Genomic DNA, 22633 nt, shown 5'->3' on the forward strand with positions numbered 1-22633 from the left:
CCATGCACCTAAAAGACTCAACGGTAACCAGGTCGGAACTCAAACGCCCGAAATGAATCTTATATCAACCTGTAGGTGGACATGTGTGTTTTACTTTCATCCATTTGGGAGTTGATTAGCCTAGGAAGGCTCCCATGTGCTTGACTGAGTACCTGTAAGCCTGATAATGCGTGGGAGTAATGCACCTAAAACCCTGGGATAACAACCAGTCAGGACTCAAAAGCCCTAAATGGTCTACATATCAACATGCAGATATTTTCCTTATGGACATGTTAAACTTGGTTTCATCCGTTTTTTGGTAGCGTTGGAATAGCGTTGGATTCCACGGGTTTGACATGATGCTTGTAATCCTGATTCGTGGGAGCCATGCACCTAAAACTCAACGGTAACCAGGTCAGAACTCAAAAGCCCGAAACGAATTTTTCCATTCGATTGACAGAAGATCCTCCTGGCCGCACACCCGGCCGCTCCTATGTGGCCACACACCTGTGTGTGTGTGTGTGTGTGTGTGTGTGTGTTCTCCGTAGCTAGACTGCCACCCCGAGAGCCCTGGTAGGGGGGATGTGCCACACATGCGCCCGCTCCACCCCTCCCATACCGCCACCCACCACCCAACCAGCCGGCCTCGCCCCGTACCCCCTCTCGCGTTTTTCATAGCTTATCCACTATCCCCCGCAGCCAACCAACACCCCCGATTCTCAACAGCTCCGAACTACCTCCTGAAAACCGCCCTTACCACAACCCTGCGTGTAACCGCCCTACACCACCCCCAGCCACTATCGCCGCCAACTGAAAAGCGACGACAGCACCGACTTTTTGTCCACTTTACGCAGCCGGTGCTCCAGGCTCGGGTACGACACGCAGTTGCTGGCGGTATCCAACATGATGGGACGGACGGGAATGGCCATGAAACCGTAAGGTGCCTTGTGCAGCCGAGGCGGCGCCTTGGCGCCGCTCGCTCCTGCTCCCGTTCCTGCCGCCGCCGTGGGCCCCCCGGCGAAGCTCTCCCACTTGTCTAGCGCCTCCAACAGGTAGGTCTGCTGCTGCTGCTGCTGCGGTCCGGCTGTCTGCTGCTGCTGCTGATCCCCTAGCGATAGTCCTCCCACACCCGCCTGCAGCAGCTCGTCCTTGGCCTTGAGCTCCGCAGCGAACATCTCCGCCTGGGCTACGGCCCTGCGAACGAGGGAGAGAGGGGAGAACGCGGGAGAACGCGGGAGGCGGGAAGGGTACAAAGTGAAAATGCAAAAGAAGTGGAGGTGAGAGGTGTAGCGGCTGCGGCTGCGGGTTCACCTGGGGGATATGGAGGATGGGGCTAAGTGAAGAGCTTCGCCTGTCTGAGTGGATAGTGGTGCGGTGGATGCGAGACGAGAGACGAACGCTGTGACCGCCGGCACCACCTCCTCCTCTTCCTACCCTGCATCTCCACAAGGCATACCACTCCTCCCCCTGCCGTCCAACATCACACACTGCTCCCAAATACCTCCTCACCTCCCTCACTCCTCACTCCTCCCCTCCCGCACTGCTCTTGCATGAAACTCCCCTCCCCCCTCCCCCCTCCGCCTCGCACGCACTTGTATGCAGTCGCCTGTTTAACCAGCTCCCCCAAATCCTCCAGCAGCCCGTCACGACCCCGCAGCAGCACCTCCGCAGCCGGGTCCCCCGCGGGCAGCCCACGGAGCTGGTCCGCAGCTGCACTGGCTCGGTCCTGAGACCGGCTCAGAAGGGCCCAGGCCTCCAGGGCCTTGGAAGAGGCGGCGGGGGTGGAGGGGACGGAAGCGGAGTCCGGGGGCGCGGCGGTGGCGGAGGCGGCCGCCACGGCGACAGCGAGCAGCGCGTGAGCCACGTGGTAAGTACGTACGGCACGTACGGCAACAACCTGTATTGGTATGAAAAGCGAGACGAGACGAGAGGGGTAATGGGGTTGGGGAGGGGCGGAGGGAGGTGGGGAAGCGGCACTGAGCAAATCCCTTCCCGCCCAGGTCTTGATCAGGCCCTCTCCCATTCCCGCTCCTTCCCCCTTCCAATTCCCGACACCAAACCCCCCTCCTTTTCCTTTTCACCCCACACATATTAAAAAACCGGGGCCCCTTACAGTTCCCCCCCTTATACTCCCCCTGTACAGTCCCCCCTTATTCAACCCCCGGATCACTCACTCCCCTCACTCACCCTTGCCGCCGCCACGTCATGCAGCGCCTCCCCCGCTCTGCCCCCCATCCTGGCCCCCAGGTCCGCCAGGTCCTCCAGGTACCTGGACAGCAGGTCGCACACACGGACGACCTCCTCGGGCCGGGCGTGGCGCTCCTTGTCCTGCGAGGGCGGGCAGTCGCAGTCAGGCGGGGAAAGAGGGATGGGATATCTGGGGAGGCAGTAGGCATGGCGTGGAAAGGCACGCCTTTGGTGCACAAGGCGTACAAGAGGAGCTCTCCAAAGTTTCCTTACCAAGTAATATGCTTGTATCTAGCAGCACATTATAAGGAAAAGTAGTGCTTATACGGTACTTATTTGAATAATATTTTCCCCGCTTGACTTTGTGCCCCTTGCTTCATTTTCTTGTGCCCCCTTTTATTTTTAAAGCGCCTCCTCCGTGAGCACAGCCAACTGACCCGCCTTTTCCTTTACCAAAACCCACGCACACATAAGCACACGTACACACCGCTTTACCCTTCCGTTCACCCTCCCCACTTTTCCTTTTTCCCCCCCATAAAATTGCTCCCCCTCTCCAATTTCCTCCCCCCCCCCGTTCCACCTTGATCTTCTTCCCGGCCGCCAGCCTCTGCAGGCCCGCCACGAAACGCGTCCGGGTATGCGCCAGGTGCACCTCACTTCGTTCCACAGTCCGCTGCAGCCGCAGACCTTCCACCGCCACCTCCAGAGCCTCCAACTCCTTGAAGTGCGCCTCGGCATCGGGACCTGCGGGAGGAGGGGGGAAAGAGGGGGGAAAGACGAACCACGAACGAGTGAAGCTGCTGCCAGGGCAAGAGTGTACCAGACGTAGAACTGACCAAAAGGCGTTGGAAGAGGTGGCGGGGGCGGGGGAAATGGGACGAGAGGCGTAACATTTGACGTGCAACGTGCGGGGTTGGAAGTGGAGGTGGAGGTGTGAGCAACTACATGTAGCAAAATTCACGAAATCAAGTGCTGGAGCTCAACAAAGGGGGTCTAGGGGTTGGAGTTGTGCAAGGAAAAAGAAGGTTTTCATTGAGAGCTGTCGCACCACTGACCACCGCGTTACATCATTCCCCAACCCGGACATCCCCCACCCTCGCCACGCTCACCTGCCAGACCCTTCACGGCATTCCGTACATGGCTCTTTGCCTGGGCCAGTGCGTTGATGGCTTTGTCGTACAGTGCGAGTCGGGAGTCCAGTACATCACCCTCCCCGGAGTCCATCACCTAGGGGTGCGGGAGCCGGGAGGGGGAGGGGAAAGACGAACCACACACGAGTGAAGCTGCTGCCAAGGAAAGAGTGTACAAGAAGGCGGGGGGAAATCATAGGAGGAGCAGGAGGGCGATGATGACAATGCAGCAACTGCAAATACGCTCGAGAAAGCGCTGACGTGGTAAAATGGTAAAAGGGTCAACTGCCCGAAACCTGACGGCACCCCTCCCTACCCCCCTCCCTTCCCGCCCTTTACCTCTCTTTCTGGACGCCGGCAGCTGTGTTTATTCCACTCTTATGGTCCAATAATCCGGCCCCCTTACCTGCTCCGCCTGGGCGCCAAACTCCGCTGCCTGGTGCAACGCCAACTTGACGCGCTCATGCCGTACGGGGTGGTTGACTCCCATCCACGACACGTACGACGTAGAGGCGGCCTGCGCCATCTGGGCCTCCTGGGCCAGCGCCGCCAACTTGGACTGCAGAAGGTCTCCCCCGCCGGGCAGCTCTCCCCCCCTCGCGCCCACATCTGACACGGCCGACAGCAGCGCGGAGGGGTCCGCGGGTACGGCACCCCCCGCCCGGGATATGCGGTAATTGCAGTACCGGATGTTGGGCTCCATCTCCTCCACCTGATGAAATGGGTGGAAGGTAAGTACGCGACGGGGGGCCTCAGGAAAAGGGGGGGGATGAGGGCCTCCCGGCCAGAACCCCCGCACCTCCTGGGCAGTACATCATCATGCATCCACAACCGGACAATGGCCGGTGAGCTCTTGTTCTTCCCTTATCGCGCTCACGTCATCCGCACCCGCACGCGCACCCGTACCCATCCTTGCACCCGCACACCCTCCCCCTCTCCCTCCTCGCCTGTGCCAGGTACAGCGACTGCCCCTCCAGATTCGGACAGGCCTTGGCCAGCTCCTGCCACAGCTTCCTGGGGAAGGACGGAAACGCGAGTGGGGGTTGGGGGTTGGGAGGGGCAGTTGGGGGTTGGGAGGGGCAGTTGGGGGTTGGGAGGGGCAGTTGGGGGAGGACTGTCATGATGATACGGTGGAGGGGGAAGCCCGCGTCAAAGGGCCCACCGTGCCTCGAAATATGTCCACCACCCGAAGAGGCGTCATCAGCAACCCCCCCCCCCGTCACCCTCACATCCCCACGGACCAGGGGCAAGCCGGCCATGAGCGGGACGGCCCAGGTCAAGGCGACGAGAGGAGACTTAAAAACGAAATAGCAGCACTGTCCGCAACCCCTTACTTGGCCCTAGTGAACTTGGCCAGTGCCAGCTCCCAGTCCGACTCCCTCTCCAGCAGCAGGTTACCCCCCATCCAGCAGCAGTACGCCTCGGCCTCCAGGGCGCCCTGGGTGTCGGAGCGGGCGGCGGCGAAACGGGCCAGCTCCGAAGCCCAAAGAACCGCCTGATGGGACGAGATGATGGGACGACATGATGCGGTGAGATGTCAAATGGGAAACCTGTGCACCGGGTACCGGGGAAAACCACACGCGCGCGGCCCCGCCTACCCACCATCAGGTTGAGAGGTAAAGATGGTGGGGAGTGAAATGGAAGTGCAGTACAGTATACATCCCCTTTGTGCCTGAGCAGAACGTAGGTTATGGGGGTACCTTGGCTAGGCGGCCGATGAGGTGGTGGCGTTTCCGCGGGTCGATTCCCCCCGCGGCGCCCCCGCCCCGCGCCTCCGCCTCCTTCTTAAGCTCCATGGCATAGGCCCAGGCCCGCTCCGCGTTGAACAGCGGCACGTGCAGGTGCCTGGCGGAGGGAGGGAGGCAAAGGGAGGGCGCGTTCAGGAGGAGGGCTTTCCAGGCTAGGGCAGGAAGGTTGCGGAATTGCATGGAAGGGGGGGTGCCAAGCAAGTAACTAACATGAGATTGGTTGGTGACATAAGGGGTGTGTCTCGCGCGTACGGAAAAATTGTGACTGGTCTATCTCCGGGTTTAAGCAGGGGCCCCCAGAGCCGCTTACCTCACATCCGTGATGTGATGAACATCCAGCTTGCGCTTCTGGTATTTTGTCCGGCCATGCTGCATCTTGAGGACTTTGTAAAGGGTTTGCAGCCTGGAAACGCAATGCTTCCTGCAAGCACGACAGGCGGAGCAACAGGTTAGACCACCGGATAGTAGCATCGCCCTACAAAAAAGTGATCACCTGTATCTCATGTAATCGCCGTGGCGAAGCCCATTTTGAGCTTGCGCCGTCTTAATGGCCGAGAGAAGCGCAAGCGGCAGCGGAGATTGCTGCGCGGGAACAGGCGCTGCCTCTGTAGTAGTCTGAGTCAGGTCAATCTCCATTATCTCTGGCTGATCGCCAGCCATGGTCGGATGTCACTTGTGCGCACTCCGATCACCAATAGGTTAGGCCCCGCAAGATCAAGATATCAAGCAACACGTGCTTGCTTTTATCTGTAAATGGCTCTTAAATTTGGCAAAGCCCCTCAATAACGCAACGCTTGACGACTTGTCGAAGACAATTTACAAGGGTAAATGTTCTCGGCTATGCTAGTTAATTATCTACATCCAGGCAACTCATCTCCAGCATGGTAGTTGCAGATTGTTTCGTGTTTGGGAATGGCCCAGGGGTCCGACCCGTACATACTGTCGCAAATTTCTGTTTGTCGAGTCCGGTCCATCACATTATTACCAACCTACAATGCATAGTGCAATTCACGGGACGGGTGCAGCTGAGCTTTGCTTTGCAACGCTACGGTACAACCGTCAAGGACGTGTACGGCACAGCCCCCCTACCTAGCACACATAGGAGATGCGCATATTACTGGCAATACCTAACACACGCCCTTCGTGGGCGTCAGGGCCTGGGAATGCATGGTACGTGCTTGGCATCCCTAACTGCGCTGCTAAGCTGGGGGCCTCCAACTGCCTCAGGGACGCGGTCCCTAGTACCCCTAACTATCCATAACCCGCACTCTGTACTAATCGTCCTTTTATGACCCGGATCCCGTCGTGGTCCTCAGGACAGCACACACACCTGCATGCATTTGCCTCTGCCGGTTCGTTGTAGACCAACACCACCAGCAAAACCAACAGAGCAAAACCAACATTTCGCGCACAGCAATCCTCAGATCGTCCTCTCGCCCCGCGCAAGGCAAGTGCGCAAAGCACGGACGTCTTAAAGGTACCTACGCCTCGTCCTCCTCCTCCTCGTCCTCCTCCTCCGTCCCCTCCCCACCTCCTTCCTCCTCATCAGCATCCACCTCGCCATCAACTGCCATGCCAGCCTGGCCCTGACCCTGGGCCATCTGAGCAGATGCCATCCCACCCTCTGCTCCCGTCCCCTTCGCTCCTGCAGCCGTGCTGCTGCCGGCCCCCCCACCCGCTGCTACTGCTCCGCCATCCTCTGCACCTCCATTAGCACTGCCCACTGCCGCTGCCGCAGGCCCCTGGCCCTCTTGGACCTTGGACGCCGCGAGATCTGCCTGCAGCCTGGCCATCTCCTTTCGCTGCCGGGCCTCCTCCCGCGCCGCCTTGTCTTGCTTGCGCCGCTCCAAGTCGGGCACGTAGAACTCCCGATACTCCTTGGCGCACTCCGCCACTTGCTGAGGAGGGTCAGGTAGGTGGGGGAAAGTAGGGAGGAAGTGATACTTCACTTGGGAGAACCTCTTGGTAAATTAAGAGGTAGTGATTGAGTAAGGAGGAAGTGCGGGGGATGGAGGAGCAGTTGCACGGGTTGCGGGGTCCGGCACAATCCTTGGCACACTCGCCACCCGCCCACCCCACCCCACCCCACCCCACCCCACCCCACCCCACCTGCAGCATGTCCTCCATGCCCTCCCCCGTCACCGCCGACACCCCCACACTGCGAAGGTTGGAGTAGAAGGAGTCCAGCACCAGTGCCAGAGAGCGGGACAACGTGGCTGCATAGCTGGAGTCCGCCTCCAGGGCCGCTGAGTAGCTGTCGAAGTCGCTCATCCACTCCAGGGCGAACTCATGACGCGCTACATCCACCTTATTAAAGAGCTGTCGGGAGGGGGACCGAAGCACATTGCGGACGGATTACAGTCAGGAGCACATCCAAACTGCAAAAATAAGCGACAGACATGCGGCCGATCACGCACTCCGCCTCCCCATTTCCCTCTATCCACAGCGGAACCCACGGCAGTAGCAGCAGCACTAGCACTAGCAGCCACACACACCCGGCCGCCACCGCCGGGGGGCCCCCTCACCAGCAGCATGGGCAGCTTCGTTTTGTACATTATGGAGCAGGCTTGCAGCATGTTGGACATAAAGGTCTGCGGTTGGGTGACTCTGGGGGTGTCCACCACGTAGGCCACCAGTGTGGGGAAGGAGGACGCGAACAGCTCAGTCACAATGGAGCCCGAGGCAGACCAGGTGAAGATCTCAATTTGCCCGGGGGTGTCCACCACAACGTACTCCAGGGGGGGGTCGCGGGGCTTCTCGCACAGCTGGACGACCTGGGGGTTGGGTTGGCGGGGGAGAGAGGGGAAGAGACAGCTTGTTGTTAAGAATGGTGGTCGGTGTATAGGTCGGTATGTAGGTCGGTATGTAGGCCGATGGGTGAGCGATGGAAAGGGGAAGAGCATGTGGATGGAGGTGGGGAGGCGGTACGGAGGGTTCAGAGGGGGTGCGTGTCATGGAAGCATCACCATCACAGGGAATTTCGCTCGACGGTGTGCGCCGCCCCCTCCCTCCCTCCCTCCCTCCCTCCCTCCTGCCCACTTGTCGTCCCTCTCTCTACGCTCGGATACACGACAAGAACAGCGCCACCAGCATCCTCAGACCCAACAGAAGTGGAGGGCTTCTAGCAGCGGAAAGAAAGGCGGGGCCCACCTCCCCTCCCCTCACCCCACCCTCACCCTCACCTGGTCAAATCGCGTGGCGAAGAGGTTGCAGGAAGTCAGGATACCGCCGTTGGGCCCCAGATTGTACTGCCGCATCACGTTCTTGTACTTCACCTGAGGAGGGCCGAGGGGGGCCGCGGCGGCGGCGGTGGTGGTGGAGGGGTGGCACGTCAGTGAGGGTTCTCCCTCGTAAGGCGCTCCTTGTTGCTACGGCTATTGCTATTGTTGCGACGGCTATTGCTAATGTTGTTGCCTAAGCAGGCTTCCTCCTCTGCCGACTGTCATCTGTGCCGCCTTGCTCTGTCCCGCCCGGGCTCCGACATAAGTCCCGACACAATCCACTCGTAGTCGCAGCCTCTGCCCACCCATGCGTGAGAGTATGCGTGTGCGAGGGAAGGGGAGGTAGGGGGAGTTACATGCAAGGGTGCGAAAAGCGGGAAGGGGGAGAGAACCCGGTCCCCCTGTGTGAGCCCTCCCCCCCCCACACACACCCACACCCACGGTGTCGCGGATGTCAATGTTGGCTCCGTACGGCAGGTGCGTTACGGCAGGATCCATGTTGATGATGTAGCCGTTACGCCGGGTAGCGTGGAGATGGGAGTTGATGCGCTGGATGAGGGTGGTCTTGCCCGAGCCGGCCATACCTGTGTTTGAGGTTTTGGGGGTGGGTGGGCCGGGACGGTGTCCTTACATAGTGATGTTGGCAGGGTCAGCGGGCAAATGAGATTGGGGGGGCTGTCGTCTGGTGGTGATGATGGTGACGGTGATGATGATGATGATGATGATGATGATGATTGGTGGTGATGCAAATGCTGAAGTAATCGATTGCTGACGTCCAAAGCACCCCTAAGGGATTGGGCGGTGGGGTTTGGAGGTAGGGCCAGACATGGGGATGATGGCAAGGCGATGATGCCCCCTTGGCTACGACAAGTTAGGCTAGGTGGGTAAATAATCTTTTTCAGGGACGCCAATGCAGTGATGCGCGAGGGACGTACGGCAGCTGCTTTGCTGTTTGGAGAAACCTGCTGAGTAGCTGAGGCTTTTTGCAGTGCTATCCCCGAATGATGCCGGACCAGGACATCCCGCAGCGGGCCACTTTCTCCACCACCGGCAAGTGGCACCCCTCCCCTCCCAAACCCCAAATGAACAAAGTCTGGAAAAGCTTAGGACCGAGACAGGTGCCTTTGCCAGGCCACAGCAGGCCGAGGCGCCTGCTGCGCTCCAAGCGGGAAGTCTATAGGGGCCTTGTATGTCATAACTGGGATGTGCTTGCATGTGTGTGGGCGCGCTGCCATGCAGGCGCTACCAAATTCATGGTTATACCAAGCAGCCATCCGGAGGCGACGACGTGGGGACTGCTGGGTAACGCGACGCGTCAGCGGTCTGCGAGCTCGTCGCCGCCCACGGAAACCGGTATTCCCCCCCCGCCACCACGAGGGGGAGGCTGGCCTCACCAATCACTAGGATGACTGTGGGCTTAGGCGCATGGCTCTGGCCGCTTGTGCTGGGGCCTGCAGTCGCATCCGCAGGCGCTGCGCGGTCATCTTCCATTTAGAAAACGGCTCCTTGCACTGCGTTTGACGCTTGTAATCCACTAATACACCGGAAGATTGATTCGTGGTATGAGCTCTTAATACTGTCAGCTTTATACTGTCAGGGGGCAAGAGCCAACAGCGTCAACCAACAACAACAGTGGGCTGATTGCGATCAATTGTGCAGACCTCCCAAAGGTCAAATACAATAAACAGTAATGCAGGAAATGCTACGCAAAGGTATCGGGGTGGTGGTTGTATCGCGGAAATGCACGGCAACGACACTTACATCAATGAGTGAGAGGCAATGAACCATGCCCATAGTGTCGGATAATTTACAATAGGCACGCTGTTTCTCCACCTGCTTGCTGTTTAAGTCCCGCCCACGTCTCCTTCTCTGTGGTGAGCGGGCGGAAGACGCCCTAAACTCTGCATCATGGTGTGGCCCGAACCGCCAAACTATTATGATCCTCCCAAGCATGGCTTCAAGGTTACTTTGGAGACCCCGCAGTATCCCATTATTAACCCGGAGCCCAGCATCAGCGATGCTCGTAAGTGCTTGGGCTGGTAGCGCCTTGAACAACTATGTTTATAATGTAAATTGTACGATGCTACTAATCTGGGCAACGCAAGGTTAAGAGATTACTGTCCTTGTGCCTGCAGTCACAAACATGCGCTCTGAGAACTGGTCCGCGGTAGCCGGCCTGGCTGCTTTTGGCTATACGGCAGGGTACTTCTTCGGTAAGGAGCTGGGCGCTGGGGTCGTCCGCTTTTCTGCTGCCCTACCATTGACGCTAATGTTGCGCAGGTTCCAAGGTGCACTGGGCTAAGCCAACGGCTCTCTTTACGGCAATCTTTCTCGGCAAGACCGGCCTTCTCTGGGGCATGTCCGACAGTGCACGTGAGTGACCCGCAGCGCTGTGTACTGTGACCCCCCCCTACCTGCGCCTTACTTGCACCCGACGCATTGCACATCGTCACATTTGATAGGCCCTGACATCGCCCCTTTCACGGAATACAGATCGTCTGATGGGCTTTAAGGAGAACAGCAAGGAGGTGGCAAGCAACATGCCACACATTATGCAGCGTGAGGCGTACTGAGCCCTCATTGAAGCACCGGCAGTGCGCCCCTCGCGACTTACCGGCCAGTGTGCCGCATAGTGTCCGTCCTGGTCATGCTGCGTTTACGGGTTTTTTCTGTTCCGGCACAGGAGGAAGGCTCGCACATCCCGGGTGTAATTTTCCGTCTGGGTTTTGTGTTTGTACGGGGTGAGGGTATTGGGATACTCAGCATGACACGACATGTGAGTGGAAGGTTCTTTCTGCACGTGGTTTATAGGTAGGGATGGTTTGGGCTGTGTTTCCCTTCTGTAACACACAATACATGTATGATCTAGGCGTACCACTCCTGCACGAGCGGCAGAAGGCTTGCACAGTCTGCCAGGCGGTTTGTCATGACGTGTGCCCTCTTAATTGGTCGTATCGGGTATTGCATACGGGCACACGTGACCGTGTCAGGGAGGCCCAGGTTCAACTCATTTGGTATCCATTTTCAACGCATTTGGTAGCACTACCGAGCGTATTCGCGGACTGCAGGGATCTCTGTCCACCGGACGTTACAGGACATGACACAGGAAAAGACCCGATAAAGGATTGGTACCCCTATGCTCTCGCCAACGGGCTGTACAATCAACGGCCTGGAAAAGTAATCTAGGTGTTCATTGTGCTGGGACTTGGACTTTGGCTTGGACATGACTAGAGCTGTGTGGCAAGGAAAGCGCTACGGTACAAGGCGGGTTGCGGCTTGTTCCGGAGGGACACACAGCAATTAGCCGGAGGCATTCGTCCTACGGGCCCCACTGGGGCGCGAACCAGGGCGCTCTAAACCTTAGGCAGAAGCGGAGCACGTCCAGCCCAGCCCGACGTGTACGCCGAAACGTGCAAAAACAATCCGCATAGCCTGGACAGGCGCAAGCCCCAGCCCAGGCCCGCAAAGGAAGGAGTCTCATCGCGGTCCCTATTCCCTGCGCGCTGCCGTCCTCTTCCTCAAGGCGACACAGACAATACTTCTTACACACCCGTAAGCACCGTACATCGTGCCTGCAGGATAAGGCAAATTATAACCTTCAGCGCTGTCGCCTACAATGCATAAGCAAAGTACTGGTCTAGTGACCTACCTTTGGCTCTGACATTGTCTTTTTAGCAGTCCTCAACATAGCAACATGTATGGGGAGCTAACGGGCCCATGGACCCTCACAGCCAGCACTACCCAGACCCCGACTAACCCGACGCCAGCAGTTCACTTCTGGTTTCCTTGAATATAATTTCCCAACCCTAACCCCGCACAATCACTGCATGGGCAGGGCATTCTCAGAGCCAGGCATGCTACCTACAACATAACGCCACGAAATGCCACCTACCTAGGGTGTAATGCCAGACCGCAACCCCTGCGACCCGCGAGTGCGGTTTCTTTTTTCGTTTATTCGTTCACTAGGACAGTTCCATCGGGCAGAAGGAAAGCTCAACAGCGTCAATCACGCAATATTACGCAGTAGTGTTCCTGCACCGATTCGCGGGATCCTAACGGCTTGATTTACCCACCTCCTTTCGACAGCAACCAACAGCCAGGAAAGCGCTGCCATGCTGCTTGGCTTGTAGATAGCTCTACATAGCTAGCCATGTCGGCTGGCTCTTGCTGCGTAGCATAGCACAGCTGCTCCCCCTTTCTCTGCATCATCATTAAGCGCCTTAAATTACGACGTCAGCTGTCGAGGCCCAATCGAATCCTGCTAAAATGCCGCCGGAAGCTCTTTATGCGTATATGTACATGCTCCAGTCCGGTTCAACAGGGCTTCATCCGGTCCAATCCTAAAGCTGCGAAGCATAAAGGATGCCTGATGAGACTTATTCGCCGATATTCGCCTGACATTCTTGTTTGGCACCTGCGGCCGCCGCTACCGCTGGCCAGCACGACCTAGTGACTACCACGTATACTATCTAGTCGCAAGTTCCGATATTGCATACCAAGTACGATCTAATGACGCGGAAAGGACCTCCCACATAGACATGGCGCTTCTCCTGCCCTTCCATGCTGCACCTGTGGCCGCTTGAAGGGTTATGGCTCCTTCATCACATACCCGTTGCCCAATTAATCAAAGCTATTCGACTCGTCGTTTCGTCAGATCCCACCCCATTGCTGCGATCCACTTCATGCTCAGACCTCCCTAACCTGCGTAACGATATGCTCCCGAAGCGAACCCGCCTGCCCTCGATCCACATCCTCCCAGCAATCTTCAAGACCAGCAATAAGTAGCAGTAGCGTCGGGCTTTCTGGGCAGCGTTGAGGACCTTACACAGCCCAACACCCCGCAAACCCATGCCTTAAACTATGCCTCCGCTGCATCCCCGACTCTCCACCAACACGGCCATGTCACTCCCGCATGCTCCCTTCGTTCACCCCTAATCATGCCGGCCAGTCGCTCCGCTCACCGTCGTCTGAATTGGACTTCGAGGAGCCACACACCGTGCTGGGTGATCGCACATCCTGTCCAGGCCAAAAGCCCGCCGGCTCCTCCCGGCCGCCACCAGCGGCGCTGCTCCCAACTGACAGCGGCGGTGGCGGCGGGGCACTCCGACCAGACGAACCCCTTTCCCCGCCACCCGGCCTTTCGCCGGCACTACCATGCGCAGCAGTGACGTCGGCGCGTGTCCCGGCCGTGTCGCAGTCATGCCCTGACTCCTGGGGCAGCACACGCAGGTCGGTGACATGGTTGAGACGCTGGGGCTCTAGACCCTGGGGTCGCGCTGAGGCCACGTGTGGCAGGGAAGGCAGCGCTGTCCCCTCTTGATGTGCAAATGCGTCAACTGGCCCTTGGAGCAGTGGACGTCGAGGGGCCAGGTGACTTGGGGTAGTTGCAGACGCTGCAGACGCCGCGGACATGAACACGGCGGCGCTGGCGCCGCCGGCGCTGCCGCGCGGCGTCCCAGCCGGCGACCCCATGATGCGACTCGGCGACGGCATCGGCAACAGCTTACGGCCCAGGACGGGCTTCAGCAGTGAGGGGTCGGGTCGGCCGCGGCCTAGCGGTGCCGGCGCCGTCAGCACCGGCCGCAGTGCTGAGTTGCTGGCGCTGAGCGCATCCAACGCATCAAAGTCCAACGGGTCCAGCTCCGGAATGTCAACCACCGCGGGTGCGGCGCGTGGGGACTGCGTACTGGAAGAGGAACTGCCGCCAGAGGAGGGCGTAGGGGATAGGGACAGACGCATTGCCTTCACGGTAGGGACGGAAAGCGAGATGGCCGAGCCTGCCGACGCTGCGGATGCTGCTGCAAGTGGCGGCAGAGGGGCTGGAGGAGGAGGCTGGGAAAGAGGGGCCGTCGGTGCTGGCAGGGCCTCCCACGCCGCAACACGCGGTGGCACAGGCCCTGGCGGTGGCTGCGTCTGTAGCTGCAACTGCGATGACGGCGGCGGGGGCTGGAGCTGTCCCGGCCCCAGGTAATGACGGGCTGCAGCACGCATGGGGTCCCATGCGCGGGCCAAGGACGAATCGGTAGTGAGGCTACCAGCCGCCGCCGCGGCCGCGTGGGCAGCAGCGGAAGAGCCGGTGCTGGAGCTGCGCACGGTGGCGCGCGCAGACTGCGATATGCCCTGGCCAGTGCGGGGCCCAGGCCCATTTAAGCCTGGCTGCAAGAGGTGCTGCTGCTGCTGAAGCTCCGATACATGATGGCCCTGCTGCAGCCGTCCCATGGGGCTCGATTCCAGTCCTGACGGTGCCTCCGGGTCTGATGGAACCGTCAAGAGTGATGCGGAAGAGCGGCTTCCGGCCCATGAGGGCATCACCCGCCCATCGCCCGTGCTGCCGCTGCCGCTACCGCTGGCGCAGCTGTTGTGGTGCAGATGATCTCCGCCTTCACTGCGCAACTGCTGCTGCTGCTGCGACGGCGGTGGTAGCGCCGTTGCTACCGCGAAAGGATGCATAAAGTGGGGCAGCGGCAAGGACAAAGAAGCGTAATCCAAGGAACCCAATGAGCCTCGAAGCAGCGGCGGCGCGGCCAAGCGGGGCAGGTGTGGAGATAGATGTTGCTGCTGCTGCTGAGCGTCTGTACCGGGTATTTGCGGCGGCGGCTGCCACTGATGCAACACGAGAGCAGATGGTGCAGCAGCGTCAGCAGCTGCAGCAAGCCCCTGGGGGCCGGTCGCGCGGTCGCCGCTGCCGCCAGCCAGTGCATCAACGACGTGGTGATGGTGGTGGTGGTGGCTCCTTGGGCTCATCACCGTGCTTAGTGCCCCACTGCAGGAGCTGCGCGCCCGCCGCGTGGCCGTTGTGGTGCCGTCGGCCGCGTTGGCCCATGCGCCAGTGCCGAGGGTGCTGCTAGGGGTGCTGTCATTACAAGCACCAGCCGGCTCTGGGTAGGCTGGGGCAACAGCAGCAGCAGCAGCAGCACGAGTAGCGGTAACAGCAGTGCCGGACCCGTGGGCTGTAGCGACACTACCGTAGACAGCTACCGCGTGTCCTTCGGGGGCCCTGTCACGTGTGTCGGGGGCCGGAGGCACGGTGATTATTGGCAGGCCCTGCGACACGCCAATAGACACTGCGCGCTGCATTCCACCGTCCTCCGTGTTACCGCCGCCGCCGTTTATTGCGGTGGATGATGAGCGCCACCATGGGCCGATAGCTGCCGAAAGTGGTGCGGAAGCGATAATCATGGCAGGTTCAGCCGATGAGGCTGTTGCTGCTGCTGCGGTGGCGTTGGTAAGGGCAGCGGGGGTAATTTCTGCGGCGGCAGAAGCAGTCGGGGGCGCTGCTCCAAGCTGCAGCGCAAGAACCGGCGCGGGCAGCAGCGCTGCATCAGCCATCGCTGCCAGGCTGGTTAAGTAGGAAACCGGCGTCGCTGCCGCCCTGGAGCTTGGGCCCAATGCCACCGTACTGCCGGCGGCGGCTGCTGATGCTGACGTCCTCTGCCAGCGGTGTGATGGGCCGTCAACGTCAGCTACATCATCCTGCCGACGTCCGTCCAGAGAAAAGCGACGGGTGCCGCCTCCGCTGGGGCGCCATGATCCCCCTCCGCCGACAGCCGTATCTGTTGACTCGACTGCCACGTCACCAACGAGCTCATCCCCAGCTGGCACTGACGTTGCCCCAGCCAACCCCGTGGTTCCGTCCGCAACCTCTCCAAGGATTACCGCCACAGCGGTGAGGGCCGCCTGTGGTTCGACAGCCCCGGACTGCTGCCATTCATCGGCGTCGGCGCCAGGGAGAGTCCAGCGGAAGGGTGCATCGGGCAGCAAGTCCACTTCAATGACCTCTTCCTCCTCCGCCGCCGCCTCTGCTGCGGCCGCCACCCTCAGCGCCTCAGCTGGCTGTCGTTGTCTCCAGGCAGATCCGACGCCAGCCTCAACTCCCGCGCCACTTCCGTCCGCTGAGACCAGTGCAGTGTCAGGAGCTAGTGGACGTGCACTAGTGACGGACTTGGAGCTCGAAGACGGCGCCTGTCGGCCGGCGGCACCGGCCTCCGTCACACCGTAATCGCCATCGCCCCCCCCATTGCCTGCTGCCCCATTAGCTCCGGCAGTGATACCGTGGGCCTGGAGAGCCACGCCTGTCCAGGCCGGCGGCAGCGGCAAAGCCATGGCGGTGTCTGCCGTGCTGGCTGGCGAGCGGGTCGAATCGGCGGGAAGTAAAGACGCCGCCGGCGGCAGCAGTACGCCAGCGCGTACCGCATTCCCTGTGAAATCGTGTGCCGCTTGTGCGGCTGAAGCGGTAGCTGAGGCAGCAGCAGCAGCAGCATCGCCCAAGCTGCCCGGCAAGCCCGCAACGTCAAAAACATGCCGGTCTGCTGCCGGCGGCTGGGCTGCAGGTCCCCCGGCGCTGCCAGCATCACTAACACCCGGCGATGGAGGCGGCGCTGCTGCAGCCGCTGCTGCCTCAGGCCACAAGCCCGCCCAAAGCTTTTGCCGCTGAGCAGCGCCAACATCAGCATTTGAGCCCTGGGGCACGGGACTTGCACCTGCCGTACAAGTCGGCGGGCCGTCCAGACCGGCAACAAGCTGCCCTTCCCAGCGGCATACCGGATCCGCGGCTGCGGCAGCAGTGGGGCTATCCAGGGAACGACCCAGGAAGGACGTCAGGGAGCGCAACACGCGCTTGTGGATGGGTGTGCCGCCGCCTCCGTCAGGACGGACTATATCTGACACCGCGGCGGGGGTGACGCCACCGCGACTCGAACCGTGGATGTTTGGGATGGACAAGCGGAGCGGACGGACGGGCAGCAACGTCGCCGGAGGCGGCGATGGCGACCCCGCTGTGCCAACAGGCGGCAGCGTCGCCTCAGCAACCATACCAGCGGCCGACGTCTGCAAACCAGTCGCTGACACGACGGGCGCTGAGTAGCGCTGAAGGCTATGTGCCGTACTGGTGTCCTCACCGTGACCGTCTTTATCATGCGTAATGCCGGCTGCATCGGCGGTGGCGCCATCGCGGCTGCTGCCCGCTCCGCTGCTGCCGTACCGGCTAGCGGCATCCGGGTCATCCTGACTGACACCGTCGCTGGCGGCGTCTGCAAAGGTGGCAGTTGCTAGACGGGAAGATGCCTTGGCTCCAGGTCCCGCGTTCCTGCCTGGCACGTGCTGCGCTAACGCCGGTGCGCCGCTGCCGTCGGTAAAGCTGGAATGCGGGTGAGGGCCTGCCGCACTTTCCTGCCTCAAAGCGTCGCTGCCGGCTCCAGGGAAAGGGCCCCGGGGGGAGACCGCGGTGCTGCCGAGGCTGGGCGTTCGCAAGGCCGTAATCTCCGCGTCGGAGCGCACGTGCGCCGGACAGGCGACGGCCGTCAACGCCGCAACCTCACCACCACCGCCACCGCCAAGACTGCCATGCGACAGCGCCTGCGCTGCCAGCAAATGTGACAGTGCAGCCGACCGCGCCGCGGAGATGGTGCCCTGGATGTTGTCGTACCCGCTGCCAGTGGTTGCCGCTAAATCGCCTCCGCTGCGCGGTGCCGCCAGGGCCCCCGGCAAACCAACCGCAAACGCCAGCTCGTCCGTGGCACCTTCCGGAACCGCAGGCCCAACAGCCGTAGCACAACTATTGCCGTCCCTGTCGCCGCCGGGGGCCCCAGCAACGTCTGGGGTAACCTGGGGCACCTTGCTCGGGGTGCGCTCAAGTCCTGCAGGGGTGAGGACTGGCATTTGCGCCCATGGATGGCTATGCACCAGCGCCCAAGCACCATTGGTCAGAGCGTCTCCTGATCGCAAAGGCGTTTGGCGAGCCCAACCCTCATACGTCGACCCACCCGGCGCCGCCGCGGCGCCAGCGACACGTATGTCAGAGCCGTCGGTCCGTCCTGCCGCGCCCCGTCTACCACCGGATGTGGCGTCGCTGCGCTCCTCAGCGGCACCGCCGCTGCCGCTGGTGCCGCTTTCCTGGCTCATTGTCGTACTACTGTTGGTGCTGCCGTCGGTCCCATTGCCGTCAGGCCATGCTGCCGCGACGGCGCTGCTGCTGGTACCGCTGTCCGTACTCAACCGTAGTGCCGTAGCCGGGCGCGCCACCACCGTCACAGCTAATGAGGCGGCAGTAAAGGCGGCGACATCATCCTCGCTGCCGTACAAACCTGTCATCAGCTGCTGCTGCTGCTGTCCTTGCTCGCCGCCCAAGCCGCTACCTTCTTGGGCCCTGTGAGCCAACTTCCCACCTATCGCTTGACCCATCTCATTCCCTACTGTTGTTTCCTCTTTAAGCGACTGCGATAGCGGTACGCCGGTCATCCCAGACACATCCCCACCACCACTTTCCGCCGCTGCGTCCGCACGCGGCGCAAACACCCTGCCAAGAATGCCCTGGAGTCTGTCGCTTAGGGACCGCCGCAGAAAGCCATGTCTGCTGCCGCTGCGCCGTTGTCCAGAACCACCACGGCTTGGCTCATGCTCCAACTTCAACTGCGGTGTGCTACCGCCGTTACGGTAGCCACTGCCGGCGCCACCCCCGCTGCTGTCACTGACGTCATCGTCCGTCTCGCTCTGGCACTTATCTTCGCTGCAGCCATCGTCGCTGGGAATGGGGGACAGAGACAGCGGCGGCCCGGCCTCAAACGATGGCTGAGAGGGCCGCGGCTGCTGCTGCTGCTGCGGCGGCGGCGGCAGCTGCGGCAAGGCCGTCAGCAGCATCTCTGACGACCAGAGCGCACGCGGGTCAGGTGAAACGGCAGAAATTCCTCCTGGATCGCCCAAAAGGTGCAATCCTTCCGAGCTGCTGCCACGGACGCTGTTTGCATCGGGGCTAACCTCCTGCTGCTGCTGGCCCTCTGGCCACGCACAGAGCCTTGATGCCGATGGTGGCGCGCTGGAGCCTTGCCAAGCGAAGCACCCCTCCCCGGGTTCTGCGGCTACAGGTGCCAGCTGCTGCCCTGGATGGAGACCAGCTTGCGACAGCTCCGGCAGGGATGTACGGGCCCGTGGCCAAGGCCACACTTGCTGCTCCTGAGCCTGCGCCCGCATTGCGGCGGCCCATGCTGCCAAAGAGCCGGCGTCGGCGATGCCACTGGTTGTCCGCGCGCGTACTGAGGCAGCCCTGGTTAGCGGAGGGTCGGGACTAGGGCCAGGCCTGAGTGGGGCGGCGGCATACCCGATAGCAGCGGGACGGGATGTGGTGGATGGAAAGGCAGAGTCCGTGCTGTCTGCAGCGTTGGCGGTGTTCCCTGTGTGGTTGAATGAGATACCGGGGGAGGCGGTGAGGCTGATGGTGTCAGCGTTGACGGGGCCGATGCTGGGAAGCGACAGCCCAGAGGTCCGCGTGGGAAGGACGATGGGCGACACAGCGTCGTCTGCGGAGAGCTGTCTTTGCAAGGACCGGCTGCGGGTGACTACGAGGTGCGTGGATTCTACACTACCAGCCGCCGGGGCCGAAGCCGCCGCTGCTCCAGTCGTTGCAGCAGCAGCAGCAACAACAAAAGAAGAAGAGAGCGGCCCTGGCCTTCCGTACGGCTGCCAAAGCCGAAATCCTAAGCCAATTCTGAGTCCGCCACTAGCACCGGCCGCCACAATCGATGCCCAGTTCCGTGACGTTGCCGCCGCCGCCGGGGCCGCTTCCGCCACCGCCGCCACGCTACCAGGTGTTGGCAGAGAGTAGCTAGAATCCACCGCCGTGCGAGCGACGGCGCCCTGCCAGCCTGCCGCTGTCCCGCCAGCGCCTCCGCTGTCACCGCTGCCGGCTGATCCGCCCCGCACCTGAAAGCTGTCTCCCACCGTTGCCCTCTGCGCGCCGTCATGACCACCTGCGGAAACAGATATCGCTGGGAGCGCAGCGGCCGGTGGAGCGACAGCAGGTAGTGGTCCCGTTCGGTCAGCCACAGCCGCGGGAGCAGCATTAGAAGCGGAACCAGCGGCGCTGGCCGCCGCCACGGTGCTCCGCGCTGCTGGGGCAAAGATCCCATAACCCAGGCCCCCCTCGCCGTCGCCAGCGGCGCTGGGCGCCGTCAAGTGCTTGGGGCTGCTGACAGGGCTGATGGAATCTTCCTGGTTGAGGACCGGCGGGGACACCTCGCAGGCGCCGCGCATGAGGCTGCCGGCCCTGTCGGCGGGAGCCGCCGCCAGGGAGGCTTGCGGGCCGCCCCTGGAGTAGGCCGCGGAACGGACCTGGCGGGAGGGGTTACAAAGGAACGTAAGGAAGAGGATTCGGGGATGCGGTTACCAGGAAAACAGTTGGGCCTTGTTCTTCCATCACACCTCTTACAGAGGAGGCAGTTTTAAAAGGAAAACCAAAAGGAAACTGGCCATTCATAAAACCTGTTTAGAGAGTTTTGATAATAAAACCTCGGCCAGTGGAGGATAAATTGAAGGCGAGGACTCTTGAGCGCCGACCTGGCCTCCCCAACTCAGGTGGGAACCGGGGCGGTCGCTGCGGGCTAATTCCGATCTGGGTTTTGTGGCTTGGGGTATGTGACCCGGTTTTTATAATTCGAGTTTGTGGTTTGGGGTTTGGGGTTGTAATCCAAGCCGATGCACCTGGCAACCCAGAACCGGACCGCCCTGCTGCGCCCCGCAGCCATCGAGAAAGATCACCAGCGCTTCACCACAGTAGCCCCGCCTTCCGTATTTCCTTACACATGCCCACACCCACCCGGAGGAAGCGCTCCAAGTTCCACTGCTGCCAGCCTTCCACGCTACAGCCCGCCTCCTGAAATAGCTGCAGCTGTAGCAGGAAGCCCTGGTTGGGGTTAATGGCAGGACGGGAGGCCTTGACCGCGGCGCGTGCGTCGTCCAGTGATAGGCCTCCCGTCGCCATCAGGTAGCCGATTACCACCGAGGCTGAGCGAGATACACCCGCCGCACAGTGCACAAGCACCGCGCCTGAAACCCAGGCAATTGTGCAGGGAAAAGGGTAGCGGGAAGCGAAACAATGGGATTCAGTGCGAGAAAAAGCAGCTAGCGGTGTTTAAAAAGAGCCAGAGGTTCGCGATAGTGACCTGTGCGGTCCAGTTTCTGGGTTTTCTGACTGATAAAGTCACAGAGGTGCTATTGGGTCACAAGGATTATTGGGGGATCGGGGGGTGCAGCGTTGTGGGGAACGCCGGCGCGATTGGGAGGGTAGGAGATATGAAGGACCAAGGTGGGATAAGAGGGACAAGGGTGGGCTTGGAGAGAGAATGAGGAATGTAACTATTCCAGTAAGTCGTGTGGGGGTGAGTGAAACGGACTTGGATTGGAGTGTGCCACGGCCGTGTTTCGAGCTTGTAAAAATAATGTCCCGTTCGAGATGGGGGTAAAAAAGAAAGAACTATGGATGCTAACATGTCCGACTGAAGCTTGGAGTGGGGTTGTTACGGGAGAGGTGTTAAGGATGCTGACTAGGTGACGAAGGGGGTTGCGAGGTGGTTAAGGAGGATGGGAAGCGTGGAAGCTTGCTGCTCCTTCCGCTCACCCGTTTCGCGACCAGAATTGATGAAAGCGAAGCATTCGGGGAAGTACTTCACTAAGTCTTCTTCCTCCAGGTCATAAACTGGCACGTGCTTGTAAGTGAAGGCCGCGGGGTGAGTTGGAGACAGCTCTTTGCCCACCTACGATGCCACGAAACGATTAATATTGGCAGAAATACAGACCTTCTGCACGGTGAGTTTGATGGCATGTTGCCCGTCCGGGAGCAATCCAAAGTTGAACTGCAAGTCCCAGTTTTGCCCTAGCTTTCCTGAAGCAGCCTACCTGCAAAACATGTGTTACACCCTTACGATGTAGGACGTCCTTCTGTGCCTCGAGATGACAGCTGCTCAGATACAGGTTGCTAACAATTTGGCATAAGCTGTCTCGAGTGCCTGTATCAACAGGAGGCTTTTTGCTTGCAAATGTTTTTGCAATAGCCGCCTTTGCAAGCCAGAAGGACGCCTGGTTGTCCAACGCCCCTGCCATGTGACCATCGGGGCCGGACCAAGAGCAGCAGAGCTGTCAACGCGAAATCAGTGACTTCTCCATCGTGCTACGGTGCAGATAATTTGGAACATATATGTCCAGATCTTTAGAAAATGAGCCGTTGAATATGCACCCATAACCGCTTTACAGTTAGTTGCGTGCAGTTGCCGACAGTACGCAGCAACCCGTCTTAAACCTCGACAACTCCGAGGAAAGCCTTCAACGTGCCAGCTTAGATAATTGCCCATAATAGCGCGTAGCACCCTGCACTAACATGTGCCCGTGGCCAATATTCTGCGCTAGTGCCTCGACCTCGGTTCGTATCAACTCCAGCGCCTCATGCTGCAGCTGCATGCGTCGAGCTGAAGACTCTCGCGCCGTATCCACAGCGCGAAACCTGCGCATCATAAGCCAGGTTTTTGATTTTAAAAGGTAGACAACGGCAAGGAACGGGCTGCACGCAGCCTAGTCCCCGCTTTCATGTCCGCACTAGGGCTAC

General features: G+C 60.5%; 3 protein-coding genes across 3 annotated transcripts; 1 reads left to right on the forward strand and 2 right to left on the reverse strand.

The window, feature by feature from the left end:
- Positions 1 to 372: 372 nt before the first annotated feature.
- On the reverse strand, positions 373 to 9756 carry VOLCADRAFT_102865 (uncharacterized protein; the record flags this gene model as incomplete). The annotated part of the gene is made up of 18 exons (XM_002946224.1): positions 373 to 486; positions 825 to 1173; positions 1572 to 1741; positions 2167 to 2307; positions 2747 to 2910; positions 3276 to 3393; positions 3703 to 4008; positions 4223 to 4310; positions 4631 to 4791; positions 4997 to 5141; positions 5355 to 5465; positions 6375 to 6474; positions 6576 to 6942; positions 7154 to 7363; positions 7570 to 7818; positions 8227 to 8319; positions 8707 to 8849; positions 9660 to 9756. The coding sequence occupies 18 exons, from the start codon at positions 9754 to 9756 to the stop codon at positions 373 to 375; spliced, it is 3126 nt and encodes a 1041-aa protein (XP_002946270.1).
- A 312-nt stretch (positions 9757 to 10068) lies between these two features.
- On the forward strand, positions 10069 to 11400 carry nuo21 (NADH:ubiquinone oxidoreductase 13 kDa subunit). The gene is made up of 4 exons (XM_002945867.1): positions 10069 to 10288; positions 10401 to 10478; positions 10546 to 10638; positions 10759 to 11400. The coding sequence occupies exons 1-4, from the start codon at positions 10174 to 10176 to the stop codon at positions 10836 to 10838; spliced, it is 366 nt and encodes a 121-aa protein (XP_002945913.1). The 5' UTR covers positions 10069 to 10173; the 3' UTR covers positions 10839 to 11400.
- Positions 11401 to 20917: 9517 nt separating this feature from the next.
- Positions 20918 to 22017, reverse strand: VOLCADRAFT_46734 (uncharacterized protein; the record flags this gene model as incomplete). The annotated part of the gene is made up of 3 exons (XM_002946225.1): positions 20918 to 21081; positions 21653 to 21788; positions 21931 to 22017. Coding segments are annotated over 3 exons (387 nt in total), but the record flags the coding sequence as incomplete, so codon positions are not given.
- Between the last annotated feature and the right edge of the window lie 616 nt (positions 22018 to 22633).

Source organism: Volvox carteri, assembly GCF_000143455.1.
Source record: "Volvox carteri f. nagariensis unplaced genomic scaffold VOLCAscaffold_1, whole genome shotgun sequence".
Lineage (NCBI taxonomy): Eukaryota > Viridiplantae > Chlorophyta > Chlorophyceae > Chlamydomonadales > Volvocaceae > Volvox > Volvox carteri.

Bases quoted from the DNA above. Each gene is read 5' to 3' on its own strand.
- nuo21 (XM_002945867.1), top strand. From the start codon at position 10,174: ATGGTGTGGCCCGAACCGCCAAACTATTATGATCCTCCCAAGCATGGC. The intron at 10,479-10,545 runs GTAAGGAGCTGG...AATGTTGCGCAG, and splicing joins TACGGCAGGGTACTTCTTCG to GTTCCAAGGTGCACTGGGCT. The intron at 10,639-10,758 runs GTGAGTGACCCG...CACGGAATACAG, and splicing joins GGGCATGTCCGACAGTGCAC to ATCGTCTGATGGGCTTTAAG.